The 15574-nt window shown below is 53.3% G+C and overlaps 1 protein-coding gene across 3 annotated transcripts in view; it reads right to left on the bottom strand.

Annotated features, from left to right (window-relative positions):
* Window positions 1-4606: 4606 nt before the first annotated feature.
* Window positions 4607-15574, bottom strand: part of PGPEP1 (pyroglutamyl-peptidase I) — a 29357-nt gene continuing 18389 nt past the window's right edge. For 2 of the 3 annotated variants that reach the window (XM_026500532.4, XM_044384773.3), the window contains exons 3-5: window positions 15290-15406; window positions 10990-11222; window positions 4607-7013 (exon numbers count right to left, since the gene is read on the bottom strand). In XM_026500532.4, coding sequence (XP_026356317.1) covers window positions 6821-7013; window positions 10990-11222; window positions 15290-15406 — 543 coding nt within the window. In that variant the 3' untranslated portion in view covers window positions 4607-6820. Of the gene's footprint in view, window positions 7014-10989; window positions 11223-15246; window positions 15407-15574 lie in introns of all 3 variants that reach the window. The other variant, XM_026500533.4, reaches the window with a different exon arrangement.

A 15574-nucleotide genomic window follows, 5' to 3' on the forward strand; every position in this document is an offset into this window, starting at 1 on the left:
AGTCCCTGGCTGTTCAATTACTTTATGGATTTTTGGGGGGTGTCAAAAAGTAGGACACTGTGATCGAGTTTAACGTAACCCAAACCCTCCAATTCCTTTTTTTCCTCGTCAAGGGTGGGTTTTCATGTGCCAGGCGGTTAAGGCTGGTGTGTGGCTCTCCTCTGTGTTGCTTCCAGGCTGACCTCTCCGCACTGCGGGTTTGGGCCTCGGCCAGCCCCTCCCCTTGCCCCCCATTAACACTCCGTGGGGGAGGGGTGCGGACAGCTGAGTGTGAGTCAGCCGAGGCCAAGCCGCCTGGGGCGGAAGTGGTTGGTCAGGCCCTGGGACCGGCTGTGTGGGTTCCTGGCCGAGGGGGGCTATGGACAGAATGAGCGGGCAGGAAGTGGGTCAGCTGAGGCAGCAGGCTTCGGGACTCCACGTGTTCGCTGACCGGAATGTTTGGCGGGGGTAACCCCCCCCCCAGAGCCTGCGCTTCCCCCCTCCCCCCCAAGGCTCCAGCGCCCCTGCCATGGCTCGGCTAGCTGCAGTGCGCTTACTATGAAGCACCTGCTTGTGCCAGGCCGTGGCGGGGCAGGGACGCACAACCCTGCCAGGTGGGGGTGGGTGTCAGCTCCTTATCACGGGGGAAACGGAGGCAGCAGGGCACCCTGTCTCACCTTGGCTGGCAAGGGTCCTCTCTGCCTCTCACTGTCCTCACTCGAAACACGGGACTTTGGAAGAGAAAATATCTAGGGAGTTTTCACATTTTCTCTCTGCCCCTTTTTGAATCTCTCCCTTGCTCTCTCTGCATTTCCGCTTTTCAGTCTCTCATAGTCTCTTTCTGTCTTGGCCTCCCCACCTCCCCCCATCAGTACCACAAAGGGCGGTGGGGACATGCCACCGGAGCCTGCCCCTCCCCCTTTCCGGGGGACCTGGATATGTCCGGGCAGGTCCGACACACTCCTTGTAGAAACTGCTGAATGCCTCGTGGCAAGTTGCCAGTGCAGAAAGGGGGTAGGAAAGTGAAAGGGTGTGGGGAAAGGACTTTAGGATTTCCGGTTCAGTACTTTACCCCCCTCACCCCTACCCAGGACTGTCACACTCAACGTGTTTCAAGTTGACGTTGGGTTTTGAGGTATGCATAGGAGTTCTCCGGGTGTAAATGGGGGCAGGGGGGCTTCCCGGCAGAGGAGATAAGCTTGGGGTCAGTGGTACCAAGAGAACAGAGGTTCAAATGCCCACAAGAGGAGTTTGGCTTTCTCCTGTAAGCGAAAGGTAGCCATGGAGGGTATGAGAGGAGGGGAGGGGCCCCCATTAGATCCCCAGAATGGGGTGGACTAGAACTAGGAGACTGGTGTCCAACACCCTCATCTTCACGTAACTGAGACCGTCCAGGCGAGAGCTGAGGGAAACTGTTGCATGGGGCCAAGCGCGGCCTCTCCAAGCCTTACCCTCCCATGAACCAACCCCCATCTGCCTTGGACTTTTCAGCTGCCTGTGTGTCCCCCATTATTAATGGGGTCCCCTTCACTGTACTCCCAGCCCGGAAACTGCTGGATCCTTGGTGTGTCCCCAGCCCCAGGAACCAATGCACAATAGGCACTTCATAAGTGACCGGAGGCAGCCACGGGCTAAGGCAAGGAACAAGCCACATGGGCGGGAGGGCTGGAGAAGGAAGCTGGCCTTCTGGGGCGTGTCTTCTGCTCCCGGGAGGCTCCAGCGCCTCTCTGCGCCCCCTGCTGGCCCCAGGGTGGAACACAGAGCTCTCGCCCCTTTCCTCAGTCCTCCCGTAGTTTATTACACACCAATTACACGCCTGGAGCTGTGCTGGGTGCAAAGGGCACTTCCTCTGAGGGTGCAAAGACCCTGTGTCCTCAGGGGCTTGGAGGAGGTTCCCCCTCCCCTGGGAGCCACGTTCTCCAAGACAAGTCCTTTTGGTTTCAAAGATCTATTCTTTGAAAGCCACTGACCCTTAAAATGTCTTCATTTCTTCTGAGGACATACGTAGGGGACGGACCAAATCCTGTTTCTGGTTCAAACCACTTAGCTCCAGAGAAGCCGGCCTGGAGCCAGCTTTCCTGCCCCTCCGCTCCCTGGCCACGACACGAGGGACAAGAGGCTTCGCCTGGCAGAGCCTCAGTTTCCCAGTCTGTAGAAGGTGCTAATGGCAAACCCCCCCCCAACCACAGGGTTGTGAGTGGGAACGTGGCACAAGCTGGGGGTCTAAACGTTTGTGATTCAAATCCCAGCGCCACACCCCCTTGCTGTGTGAACACAGGCAAGTTACTCAGTCTCTGTGGATCAGAACGAGTGCACTGGGTTGTGAAGAAGGGAGACTGTTCCCTACAGAAATCCTCTCATCGTTCAGTACAGAAATCTTACATTCTTCCCTCGGCGCACTCGCGACAGCCGCTGTCCCAGACTGAGCACCAGGTCACACACCAGGGACAGAAATCGCAGTGAACGAGGGCCCCCCTCTGCCCACGCAGGCCCTCAGGCTGAGGGTGACCGCAGTAAACACTAACCTCTCACAAAGACATACAAGAAATCACATAGTTCAACTGTTTTATTTGCTTTCTGGGGTGTCAAGTTCGGGATCTTCCGGAGCCCAGGCCCCAGCAACGTCACGACAGACCCTTCCCCAGCCTGGGCTCCCAGACAGGAAGGTTTCAGACAAGGCACTCACAGGAACTCTGGGGGTCAGGGAGAGGCCACCCCGAGGTGCAGGGGACAGGCCCACCTTGGGGGACAGAACACACAGTTACCTTAAGTAGGAAAGGTTTTTTTTCCTAAAGAGAGATTTAGGATGAGCTAGAAACCTGAGATGTTGAGGGAGCCCCAGAAACACGCCAGGGACCCCCAGGGTGGGCAGAAAGCCAACTCTGCTTCCCAAGATTCAGATGTGGCTTCCTTGGTACCCGGGGATGCCACAGGCCTTGGGAGCAGACAGTATCCAATTCCCAACTGGCTTTCTCTGGGATCTCCTAGAGACAAAGTGTATGGGCCCCAGAAGCCACTCACCCCAGACCCCAGCTCTGCAAATGGCTCGGGTGACCCTGGGCTGGGCCCTGGGGAGCCAGGGCCACTTCCCAGAGCCTGGGGTTTGCTTCTCTCTTGCCCATCCCCCCTTGCTCTGTGCCCCATGCTTATTGGAGAGGCAGGCACTTCTGTGGGTCTCCGGGCAGCTGAAAGCAACGCCTGGTGAGGAGGGGGCGGGGGAGCAATGGATTTGGCGAGAAGAGCAGCTCAGGGCTGGAATGTGCTTCCCCACAGCAAAAAGAGAGATGTTCTCCCTGCTGGTCAGCAGCCCCAGGCCGTTATGAGGCACTTGTGCCTGGGGAAGGGAAATGTAATCTGGGATATAAAAACAAAAGCCCTCTTCGGCTCCCCAAGAGAGTCCGGTGCATACAGTGGGATTCGTGTCCACGGGGAGCCACCCGGGAATGCGGTGGCCTCTGCCCGCGTGACCACCAGCGCCCCACACTGGCTGCAGGCTCCTGCGCTCACAGGGTGGGGGCTGGGGCCACAGAGAAGAATGGGGCTTTGTCCCACTATCCCCAAAGGGGACTTTTGGGTTTAAACACGCCAAGGGGTAGAGAGGTCAAAGGTCAACAGTCTAGACAGTGGCAGGAGAAAAGAGGACGGCGAGGAGGGCGGATTTCCAGGAGTGGCTCCCCTCCCTGGCCCAGTTGCCCCCCCCCGCCCCCCCCCCCGGGGCACACAGGCACGTGGGTAGACACACACACCAGCTGGCCTGGTTTCCTGGCAGAAACTTCTAAGAAAACAAAAAGGCATCCTGAATCTTCTTTTCCAGCCATTGCCCTGAGCAGGCCCTCTCTGTTCTACAAGTCACAGTGCCAGCAAAGTGAAGGCAGCCGAAACGACTGCCATCTGACATTTCCGCAAAGGTCTGGCGCTGCTTGGGAAGCCATGATTTCTGTCCCCCACCTGTCCCTGTCTCTCCCCGTGGCCAAGGGACCTTGGCTGTTCCTTGATTGGACCAGGTGGCACAAACCCAGTCCACCAACTCAAATTCCTGCTTTTTCCCACCTTTCTTTCCTTCTTACTAACCACTCCTTCCTCCTTCTTTTTCAAGCCACAACCTCACGTCCACGCCACTGGCCTTCTTTTCGGTGAGCAAGGGGGAGCCGAAGGGGCTGGGAGAAGAAGAAAGGTATCAGGTGCAGGGACTCCAGCACCATAAAGGAGAGGCCATCACCAGACACCCAGATGACTTGCTGCCCCTCTCCCCCACCCCGGCACTCCAGGAGAGGCCCCCACTCTGCTTTCTTACAAGATTCCCCCAGCAGCCTTCGCACCACATCCCTCTGCCCATCCTTCTACCATGACCACCTGCCCACCCACCCGTTAGTGCCTCTCCCCTCCACACCCTGCCAGGCTACACCCACTTCACAGACCCATCCCCCGGCCCCGTTCTGTGTGCCCCCCTCCACCTGAGATTCTGCAAATGACAAGGGAGCAAGAATGGGCCCTGGTTCTCCCTTCTTACAGGAGGACATTTCAGTCCGAGAGCCAAAAAACACAGACAGACACTCCACGGAGAGAACAGATGAGTTTGCCCAAAAGAAAAACAGTAAAAAAATAAATAAATAAAAGTAAAAAAAGCTGGCGGGAAGTGGGTGAATGTTTAATGGCCGTCTGATTAAATAAAAACGAGCGAAATGCTCTGCGTCGTGGACGAGGATAGGATTCCGGCTTGACTTGATAAGAAATCTAAAACCACTGCAGGAACACAAAAATGATATACACACACTCGGCAATGATCAGACAATAAATTACACCTCCAAACTTCTGAATCACACGGTGCTTTAAACAGAGAGGCAAGATGAAGACAAAGATGAAAATGTGGAGTCTGGGATGGCGCGTCCGGGTTCCAGTGGGTACCCAGCTAAGTGCAGACCTGGCTTATCTCCAGGTTCCCCCCTTTTCCCTCCCCATCTTGCGTGGATTCATTTCCTCCTCACATCCCTGCAGATCAGACCTTTGGGGAACAGAGCTAGATGAAGCCTGATGCTCTGAATAAGACCTCCGGGGGACCCCCGAGCCTTGAGCTCCCCACATTCAGAAGAGCCACGATTTCTGCTCACGGAATCCCACATGGCAGATTTCTCAGGAAACAACAATCTCGGCCTGGGGACATGAGAGGAGCGGGAGGCAGGCTGGCAAGGGGAGAGGAGCACAGCCCCCAATCAGTTCAACCTGCCAGCCACAGGCCACGCCCACTGCCAAGTGCCCGCCCCGTCACACCCCTGGAGCCACTTTGCCCTCCAGAGAAAACCCAGGACCCAGAAAACGCATTTAACTCAGAAACCCATCAACCTGGTTCCCAAGCAACACAGCAGCTCAGCAGAGGCAGGAACTCCCTGGTCATCAGAACAAGAGGCAAAGAAGGCAAATGTTCAAGAAAACGAAACAAAACAGAAATCTCATCTGTTTTAGAGAGAACTGCATGCTGGGTCACACCGCCATGATCCAACCGGGCATCAGACTCCAGCACACCTCGCGCTTAGGGAAATGATAAAACCCCTGTCTTCTCCCCCAGATAGGAGAACACTTCCGAAATGCGGGTTTTCCTCAGTTGGCTTCACGGTTGCTGCTGTCGTTCGTTTCCTCTGATGGGTATGAAGGTCCAGCTGAATTCACTGGCCTCCCGGGGACGTTACTCTCACCCCTGGCTGCTAAGTTCAAAGTTGCCAGGGAGTGAGATCAAAATTTACTCCTGAGTCCTGGGCCCGTCTCCAGAATCATCTACACAAAAGCCCTGTTGGCAGCTGTACCACCCTCCTGGTCAAACACACCAGCACACATGGAGATCAGCAAACTCCAGCCCCCGGGCCAATTCTGGGCACCCCCGCCCCACTTAAGGAGAACAAGGAGCTGGTCCCCAGCACCAAGACTGCAAAAATCCAGGCCAGATGTGGGGTGGGTTTGCAGCTGCTACAGATTTTTACATATCAAAAAAAAAAAAAAAAAGTCATGTGCAAGTCGAAATGACAAGGGCTGTTTTCCCACCCCTGCTCCAGAGTCCCCATGGGTACCGCTCACAGCTCTGGCGCCGAAAGGGTCAGCCCACCTTTTTAACCACTTGGGGCAGCGGCTCCCACCCCACCATGGCCTGGCCAAGGGCCTGCCCGCCCTGAGGAAAGGGAACTTGATGTCAGCTCCGACACAAAGATGCGGGTCTAGTTTTCAGAGGAAGAGGCAGAAGGGGCTACATCCCAGGAAAAAGAAAAGACACTTTGTTGTCAGCAAAAGCCCGCATTTTAACCAAAGGGAATATAAATTCCTCTGTGCCCAAACTAGCACTATTGTTTTTAAAAAAGAGAATAAGAAAGAGAGGGGGGAAAAAAGCCCCCGTCACATCCCAAGGCAGCCCTTTGTGGGGTTGTCCTGGCTCTTGGGACACGGATCAGGGCAAAGACTTCAAGGAGTTTTTAAGTTTGGGAAAAACCAGTCCTGGATGGAATCCCTTCACCAGAGACTTAGAAAAGCAGGTGAGCAGGTGGCCCCAGCTGTGGGATCAAGAGCAGAGATCCACTCGACCAGGATTCCCTGTGGAGATTGGGACCTACCAGCTTCCCAGCCATTGTGGCTGTATCCCCAGAGGCAAAGGGAAATAGAGAAAAAAATCTTCAGCCACCTCCTTCAAAGCGACCAGCCCTTTTGCGGAGAAGAAGGGAGAGGAAGTGTGTAAGTCGGAATATTGATTCAAATCAGATCCCCAGCTGACAGGCTTATCCTTCTCGGCCAGGCCCCCGGAGGGCGGACATCCCTCCCGGGGTCCCTAGTGGGACGAGGTCTTGGGAGGCCCGAGAGGCCCTCAGTGTTTGTGGCGACAGTTGATTTTGCCTTCTGACTGCTCCAGGACGTCCAGCATTTCCTCGATGATGGCCCGCAGCGCCCTGCCCAGCTGGTCTGCGTTGTAGGGCTTGCCCAGTGGAGGCACGTGAACAAAGGCTGAGCGGCCGTGACTCTGGTACAGCGAAGTGTAATAGGTGAAGTCACAGAGGTACCTAAGTTTCAGGGTGTCGGGGACAGGAGGGAGACCAAAACGGGGTCAGAGCGTCAATACCCAGCCTAACGGGACAGCCTCCATCCAGATCTGCTGTAAGACCCCCAACCCCGCCAGCAATCGACAAGATGGAACACTGCTTCTCCCCGCACCCCCCGCCACGTTGACAAAAACGAGAAAACCTGGTAACTCCAAGTGCTGGTGTGTATGTGAGGAAGGAGGCAGTGAGGCGCGGCTCGCGGGAATGCCAACGGCCGCAGGGCTAGTAATGTTACAAACACCTAGACTCGGTGCCATGTGCTTGCCCGTTTTGAGAATCGACCTTCAGAAGCCCTCTGTGTGAGGGCACAAGAAAGATGAAGAAGGGGTTCGTTAAGTATAAAAGTAGAATGAGAAGCAGCCGGCTAGGGCCTGCATGTCCCTCCTCAAATTCAATGCTGAAGCCCTGACTCCCAAGGTGATAGTGTTAAGAGGCAAGGCCTTTGGGAAGCGAGAGGCCTCACGAACGGGGTGAGTACCCCTTAGAAAGGAGACCCCAGAGAGCTCTCTTCCTCCTCCTGCCACGTGAGGACGCCGTGAGGGGTTGGCAGTCTGCAGCCCGGAGGGAGGCCTTCCTCGGATCGGGACCGGGCTGGCGCCCTCATCTGGAACGTCCTGGCCTCCGAAATGGTGAGCAAGCATTTTCTGCTGCTTAGAAGCTGCCCGGCTGGGGGTGTTTTGTTACAGCAGAACCAAGGGGCGAGGACACCACATGACTGGCCCCTGACAGAGGAGTGGCTTCATACGTGGGAACAGCCACGCGATGGAATGAATACAATGCAGCCGTTTGCAAGGCAAGCAGCAGACCCACAGGGAACCGGAGAATTCACCAAGACCCGCGTTGTGCGCCCGCAGGTGAAACCAAGGAAGGGGACTCTCAGGAAAGGGCACCTCTTGTCACCCCATCCATGTGAAAGCAAAGTAGGACAAAACCCTAAACCAGCGCACCAAGCGTCCTATAGGCGGCTGACCCTTGAACAACATGGGTTTGAATGGCCAGGGTCCACTTAGGCAAGGACTGCTGTCACTAAATATAACACAGTCCTGTGAATATATGTTCTCTTCCTTGTGATTTTCTTCAAGTGTTTATTTTACTTCCAGTTCATATACAGCGTTCTATTATTTTTAAAAAGATTTTATTTATTTATTTGAGAGAGAGAGAGAGAGAGAAAGAGCACAAGCAGGGGAGAGAGGCAGAAGCAGGCTCCCCGCCGAGCAGGGAGCCCGATGGGGGACTCGATCCCAGGACCCTGGGATCATGACCTGAGCCGAAGGCAGACGCTTAAGTGACCGAGCCACCCAGGTGCCCCTCCAGGGCTCTATTAGTTTCAGGTGTACGACACAGTGATTCAACAGGTCCCTCCATCACCGCTGCTCAGCTTGAGAAGGGCCCCCTTGATCGCCGTCACCTTTTCCCCATCACTCACTGCCCCCTGGTAACCCGCGGTTTGTTCTCTACTGTTAAGAATCTGTTTCTTGGGGCGCCTGGGTGGCTCAGTTGGTGAAGCGTCTGGCTTCGGCTCAGGTCATGATCTCAGGGTCCTGGGATCGAGCCCCACATTGCTCAGCAGGGAGCCTGCTTCTCCCTCTCCCTCTGCCTGCTGCTCTGCCTACTTGTGCTCGCTCGCTCGCTCTCTCTCTCTTTCTGTCAAATAAATAATCTGTTTCTTAGTTTCTCTCTCTCTCTCTTTTTCCTTTGCTCGTTTGTTCTGTTTCTTAAATTACACACATGAGTGTGATCACATGGTATTTGTCTTTCTCTGGCTTATTTCACTTAGCATAATACTCTCTAGCTCCGTCCACACTGTTGCAAATGACAAGATTTCATTCTTTTTGATAGCTGAGTCATATGCCTGTGTGTGTGTGTGTGTGTGTACACGTGTGTATCTGTATCTCACATCTTATCCATTCATCAGCTGATGGATACGTGGGCTGCTTTCATTTCCTTATGATTTTTTTTTTTAACGTAAGCTCTGCGCCCAATGTGGGGCTCAAACCCAGAGCCCTGAGATCAAGAGTCACACACTCCACTGACTGAGCCACCCAGGCTCCCCTCCTTATGATTTTCTTAATAACATTTTCTTTTCTCTAGCTGACTTTCTTGTAAGAATATAGTATATAATACATAAAATATACAAAATGTGTGTTAATCAATTGTTTATGTCGTCAGTAAGGTTTCCAGTCAACAGCAGGCTATTAGTAGTTAAATGGGGGGGGGGAGGGAGTCAAATGTTACACAATTTTCAATTACGCAGGGGGGTGGTCAGCACCCTCGCCCCCCATGTTGTTCAAGGGTTAACTGTCTATGGAAAGGTGTAGAAGGTTTTACAATTAAGTCTCAGATTTAACCAAGGGATCTCTAGGGAGAAGGAGAGAGGGCAAGATAATTTTTCACGATGGGAACACATGAGAAGATATTCTAGAATTATCTGTGCAATTTAGAATTACTTGGGTTTTTTTTTTAAGATTTTATTTATTTGTTTGACAGAGAGAGAGAGATCGCAAGAGAGAGAGAAAGTGAGCATGAGCAGGGGGAGAAGGAGAAGCAGACTCCCCACTGACCAGGGAGCCCGACGTGGGGCTCGATCCCAGGACCCTGGGACCATGACCGAAGGCAGATGCTTAACCGACTGAGCCACCCAGGTGCCCCTGGAATTAGTTTTAAAAACAGAATGCCAGCGAATTCGGTTACTTCATTCAGTCTACTGAATCTGCCACCTGCCGCCTTTGGGCTGGAGAAGTGCACAGAGTGCTGAGGAACGGCGACACTGGTGGTGACAGGACGTAGAACAGAGAGGACAAACTTGGTCTGGGGGGGATTGCAGAGGCCCCCCAAAGAGAACCCCCAAGGAGGCAACACGTTGGAGCTAAGGCCTGAAAGACGCCTTATCAGAGGGAGGTGAGTTCTGAGCAGAGGCCACAGCATGCGCGAAGGCCCTGAGGCTCAAGTGAGCATGGGGTGTTGAAGCAACCAGAGGAGGCTGGTTGGTGGACCTGGCATGCAGTAGGGGCAGGAAGAGCGAAGGCAGATGAGGGCGGAGAGGTGTCAGGGACAAGACCACACACCACCTGTGGATGGTGGAGATAGGTTGGGATTTTATTCTAGGTGCTGTGGGAGCTGCAGGAGGGATTAAGCAAGGAAAGGATACCATCTGACTTAAACGTATAAAAGACCTTGTAATAGGCTGGAGTTTCTTCCCCAAACTGATGTTTACCCGGAACCTCAAAATGTGACCTTAGCTGGATATGGGGGTTTTGCAGATATAATTGCTTAAGATGAAACCATACTGGACTAGGGTGGGTCCTAAAGCTAACGACTGGGGTCCTCGTAAGGAGCCCATGGGAACACACATGGGCAGGGAGGAAGGCCACGGGGAGATGGAGGCAGAGATCAGGGTGATGCAGCCATAAGCCAAGGAACCCCAAGGGTTACCAGCAGCCCCCAGAAGCCGGGAGAGAGGCAGAGAACAGATTCTTCCTGAGAGCCTCCAGAAGGAGCGAATGTCGCCAACACCTGGTTTTGGACTTCTAGCCTCCAGAACTAGGAGAGCATGACTTTTTGTTGTCCTAAGCAACCAAGTTGATGGTTTTCGTTAAAACAGCCACAGAAAACTAACGCAGAAACCAGTGGCTTAATGGGGGAGGACTGTCAAGGCCGGGGCAAAGGTGGCAGGAGGACCACCAGGGAGGTGGCTGGGCAGCGTCCAGGTGGCAGACGCCAGGGCATGGGTGGGGACAAGTGGACAGAGCCATACATCATGAGTTCTAGAAGCAGAATCAGTGGGATCTGCTCCGAGCATATACGTAGCTCCGGGCCTCATGAATGGTGAGTGCTCAGCCCCCAGAGGCCAAAGCCAACACACTTGGCTTGCCCGACGCTAGCCCGGGGCCGGTAGGTGGGGAAAGCCACCGCTCACACTCACCCCCAGGTTCCCTACCTGCCAGCATCTTGTGAGATGGTCACGGACACGTCCAGGCCCAGCGTAGTGACCCTCTTACAGACAGCGTCCATGTCGATGATGGAGTCAATGCTTTCCGGGCCGTCCTCCACGCAGCACTGGGAGCCGGGGCAGAAGCGGCAGTTGTCCAGCCCCTTGTAGCCCTTGTTATGCCCGCACTTCTCCAGCGTGACCGTGGTCGCCATGCCCGACACCCCCACATGCACCACGAGCTGCAGACAGACGGGCAGGGCTTAACCGGGTTTGGCCAGGAGACTGCGGGTCCCCCCCACACCAGGCCAAGGAGAGGACGGCATCCTTCCCCCGCGCTCTGCCTGGGGTCACATCGCTTCTGGCCCCTTGCTGCTGGAATAGACCATACAGTCACCCCACTGAAAGGTCTGCCCAGGAAACATGTCAGGATGTACAACGTACAAGGATGCTCATTGCAGCTGCGTTATCGTAAGCAAATACCAGAAACCACCTCATTAGCCATTAGCAGGGCATTGGCTAAATAAATCAGGAGCTATTACGTAGCTGTTATCGTGCCAAAAGCAGTTCTTTTGTTTCTTTTTAAGATTTTATTTATTTATTTGAGACAGAGAGGGGAGGGGCAGAGGGAGAGGGAGAAGCAGACTCCCCACTGAGCAAGGAGCCGGACTGGGGCCCTGGGATCATGATCTGAGCCGAAGGCAGACGCTTAACTGACTGAGCCACCCAGGCGCCCCTCAAAAGCAGTTCTATAAGGAAGGATCTTCAAGACATACTGCCAAATGCAAAAGACAAAAAACAAGGTATAACTTCCAGGAATCGAAACTATGATCAAAGAGGTCATAATCTGTCAATGGTCACTTCAGTGTGTTTTCTAAAAATGAGAGAAAAAAAACAACAACAACCATGAAACCGCTGGCAGGCTCAATAATAGGAAAAGAGTTATATTCATTCCTAAAAATTGCCCAGCAGTTAAAACACGTGAGGGAGAGAAATTATCGAACACTATATATGAAACTGATGAAGTACTATAAGTTGGCTAATTGAATTTAACTTTTAAAAAATGAAAAAAATAGGGGCGCCTGGGTGGCACAGCGGTTAAGCATCTGCCTTCGGCTCAGGGCGTGATCCCGGCGTTATGGGATCGAGCCCCACATCAGGCTCCTCCGCTATGAGCCTGCTTCTTCCTCTCCCACTCCCCGTTTGTGTTCCCTCTCTCGCTGGCTGTCTCTATCTCTGTCGAATAAATAAATAAAATCTTAAAAAAAAAAATGAAAAATAAAAAATGAAAAAAATAACATAACGGAGAATTGTTAATGACATAGTTAATAAAATGCTCATGATAAAATATTTATAAAAGCCAGGGCACCACACCGAAAATGGTTGAATTTCAACTATTAATTCTTTGTGTATGTGCTTACACACAGAAAGGGCAGTGCAAATGCAAACATTTACATATGTAAACATTTAAAATATGGGCTGAGAAGCATGCTGTCCTGTAGGGCAGCAGTGGTGGTGGGGGGTTGCCTATGGGGGCACTTGGCTATGAGCGCTTAAAATGTGGCTGGTACAATATGAGATTCGCAGTCCGTGCGGAACACACCCCAGATTTTGGAGGCTGGGCGCAAAAATAAGAATACAAAATGTCTCATTAATAACTTTACCAAGGTTGATTACATGTCGAGATGATAATATTTGTTTAAAGATTTTATTAATTTATTTGAGAGCGAGTGAACGCGCGCGCGAGAGAGAGCAAGCACACAAGTTGGGGGGAGGAGCAGAGTAAGAGGGAGAAGCAGACCCCCCGCTGACCAGGGAGCCTGACACGGGGCTCCATCCCGGGACCCTGGGATCATGACCTGAGCTGAAGGCAAACGCTTAACCCGACTGAGCCACTCAGGCGCCCAGAGATGATATTTTAGATACACAGGGTTACACTGAAACTATTATTAAAATTTATTTCACCCATTTATTTTGACATTTTAAAAACGTGGCTAGTGGAACATTTAAAGGGTCCTACGAAATGGCATGCTAACGTCTGGGGGGCCACACTGCTGGAGAATCGAACTCTTTGGAGTTACGAAGTTCGTTCATTCACTAACTGGATGTCCCACATCTGGCATTCCATAAACTGAATATTGGGGAATGTGAAAACAAAGCAGCAGCTGCAGTAATAATGAGCTAAATGGTGATACTCCCGTCATACCCAAAAACAAACAAACAGGGGCGCCTGGCTGGCACAGCGGTTAAGCGTCTGCCTTCGGCTCAGGGCGTGATCCCGGGGTCCTGGGATCGAGCCCCACATCAGGCTCCTCTGCTATGAGCCTGCTTCTTCCTCTCCCACTCCCCCTGCTTGTGTTCCCTCTCTCGCTGGCTGTCTATCTCTCTGTCAAATAAATAAATTAAAAAAAAACAAAAAAACAAAAAAACCCTGTCCCTGTCCCATTGCCTGGAAACCGTGACTGAGACCTTATTTGGAAAAAGGGTCTTTTACAGATGAAATTAAGTAAAGGATTATGTGGTGAGATCCTCCTGCATTATCTGGGGGGAGGGGGGGGCAAATCCAATGACACGTGTCCTTAAAAGAGACACATGAAGGAAAGACAGAGACAGGAGGAGATGTCCATGTGACCACAGAGGCAGCCACAGGAGTGACCCGGCCGCAAGGCGTGGAGCCCACCCCCCAAGCTGGAGGAGACAAGCAAAGCCCTTGCCCCGGAAGGAGTCAGTGCCGCTGCTGACACCCGGATTGGGATTTCTGGCCTCCAGGAATGTGCGAATACATTTCTGCTGTTCTTTTATTTTTTTATTTTTGTAAGATTTTATCTATTTATTTGACAGAGAGAGACAGCGAGAGACGGAGCACAAGCAGGGGGAGCTGGAGAGGGAGAAGCTGGCTTCCCGCTGAGCAGGGAGCCTCACTAGGGGCTCAATCCCAGGACGCTGGGATCATGACCTGAGCTGAAGGCAGACGCTTAACGACTGAGCCACCCGGGCGCCCCCATTTCTTCTGTTCTAAGTGTACAGCATCTGCTACAGCAGCCACAGGAGCCACGTCCACGCCGACTGCTTCAACAGCACACATGTGGGCACGCGCGTGCCCGTGCACACGCGTGTATGGCGATATGTGTGTGAACGGCAGCCATAACCATGGTGCCAGGTAATGAACTGGGGGTGATTCTCTATGGTGTGGAAATTTTTAAAAACGTGTTCATGCTTTAAGGGTATTTTTTGTAGAAAAAGGCCAAAGGGTACACACAAAGCCGACGAAAATGCCCACTGACACAGCCTGCAGTCCCATCTCACTAAGCCTCCAGGTCCCCCTCTACAAAGGGACGAACGCCACTTGAGACTCGACAGAAGGGCTCATGAGGAAGGAAGTTTCCACGTGTCGGCCCTGGAAAATCCGCAAGGGCAGGCTAGTGTGGGAAGCTGGGTGGGGCCCCCCCAGGCGACCCGTACCTCACCCATCAGAGACGCCAGCCCCGGGGACTGCCCAGGCAGCTTTCACTCCTGACACCCTGGAGCTCTCTGAGCCCACAGTCTTGGTGGGGCCACTCATCTCTCTGGTGGGAGAGTGTGGCTCCTGCTTCTCTGGCCTCCATTCCACCATATCTGGTAATAGCCAGTTCCCTCCCATTCTCATTTTCCCGTTGTGGAACCCTCAAGTCCCCCCAGGAGACTTCCAGGACGTTTGGAGAGAGGTGATGCCTCTCCCTGACCACCAGAGTAGGCATGTGATCCAGGCCTCGCAAATCAGAGCATCTCTTTCTTCCTTCAACCCCCAGCCCTAGTGCTTGGCTCAGGGACTGGCATGGGACCCAAGTGCGCCAGTGAGAATCAGCCATGGACTCTGGGGAATTATCAAAAGGAAAGTTGTTCTCTTTTGGCTGAGGGGCTGAGTGGGGAGGGTATCAGCCAGCTGCCATCTATCTTTGCCAAAGAAAAAGCGAAGTGCAAAGCAAAGCTGAATAATGCTGGGGGAGTGCCTGGATCAAGCTTTACCTGAAGCACACAAACATTTGTGCTTAAGCTGAGTTAAGGCGTGTTCTGACTGTCACATGTAACTAAACATGTCACAACTGACACTGACCGTCCAGTGGGACAGAGCCAGGCTCTGAGAGGTCCCAGATGTTTGCTCTCCTGCCTCACACCCACGGCTAACCCAGGAAAGTGTGACTCTTTTGGGGGACAAGGCCATGGCATCAGCCATGTGACTGAAGCAGGAACAAAGCCACACAAATCATCCACGCATGGGGTGCCCACCTGCAGGTCCTGATGAGGGAGCACCTGCCTTCGCCCCACTCACCTGTGGGCTGTGCTTCTCCCACAGGGCAGGGATGAGCCTCTGGACTGTCTTGTACTCGACTGGAATCTCATACACGTGCAGGTCCACGCTGTCACCAAGCCCGAGCTTCTCCAGCTCCTGGAAGGGAGAGGAGACAGAGCATTGTGGCTTTAGGCGAGGGCTGCAGGGTGAGTGCTCAAACACATCCTCAGAAACCAGGTAGGGCTCCTGACTCAGGGTGCAGAGTGGAGGGCGCATGTACTGGTCTACCCCAAAGCTCTCCCCTCATCCCCTCCCCACCCACCC

Source organism: Ursus arctos, unplaced genomic scaffold (genome assembly GCF_023065955.2).
Source record: "Ursus arctos isolate Adak ecotype North America unplaced genomic scaffold, UrsArc2.0 scaffold_126, whole genome shotgun sequence".
Lineage (NCBI taxonomy): Eukaryota > Metazoa > Chordata > Mammalia > Carnivora > Ursidae > Ursus > Ursus arctos.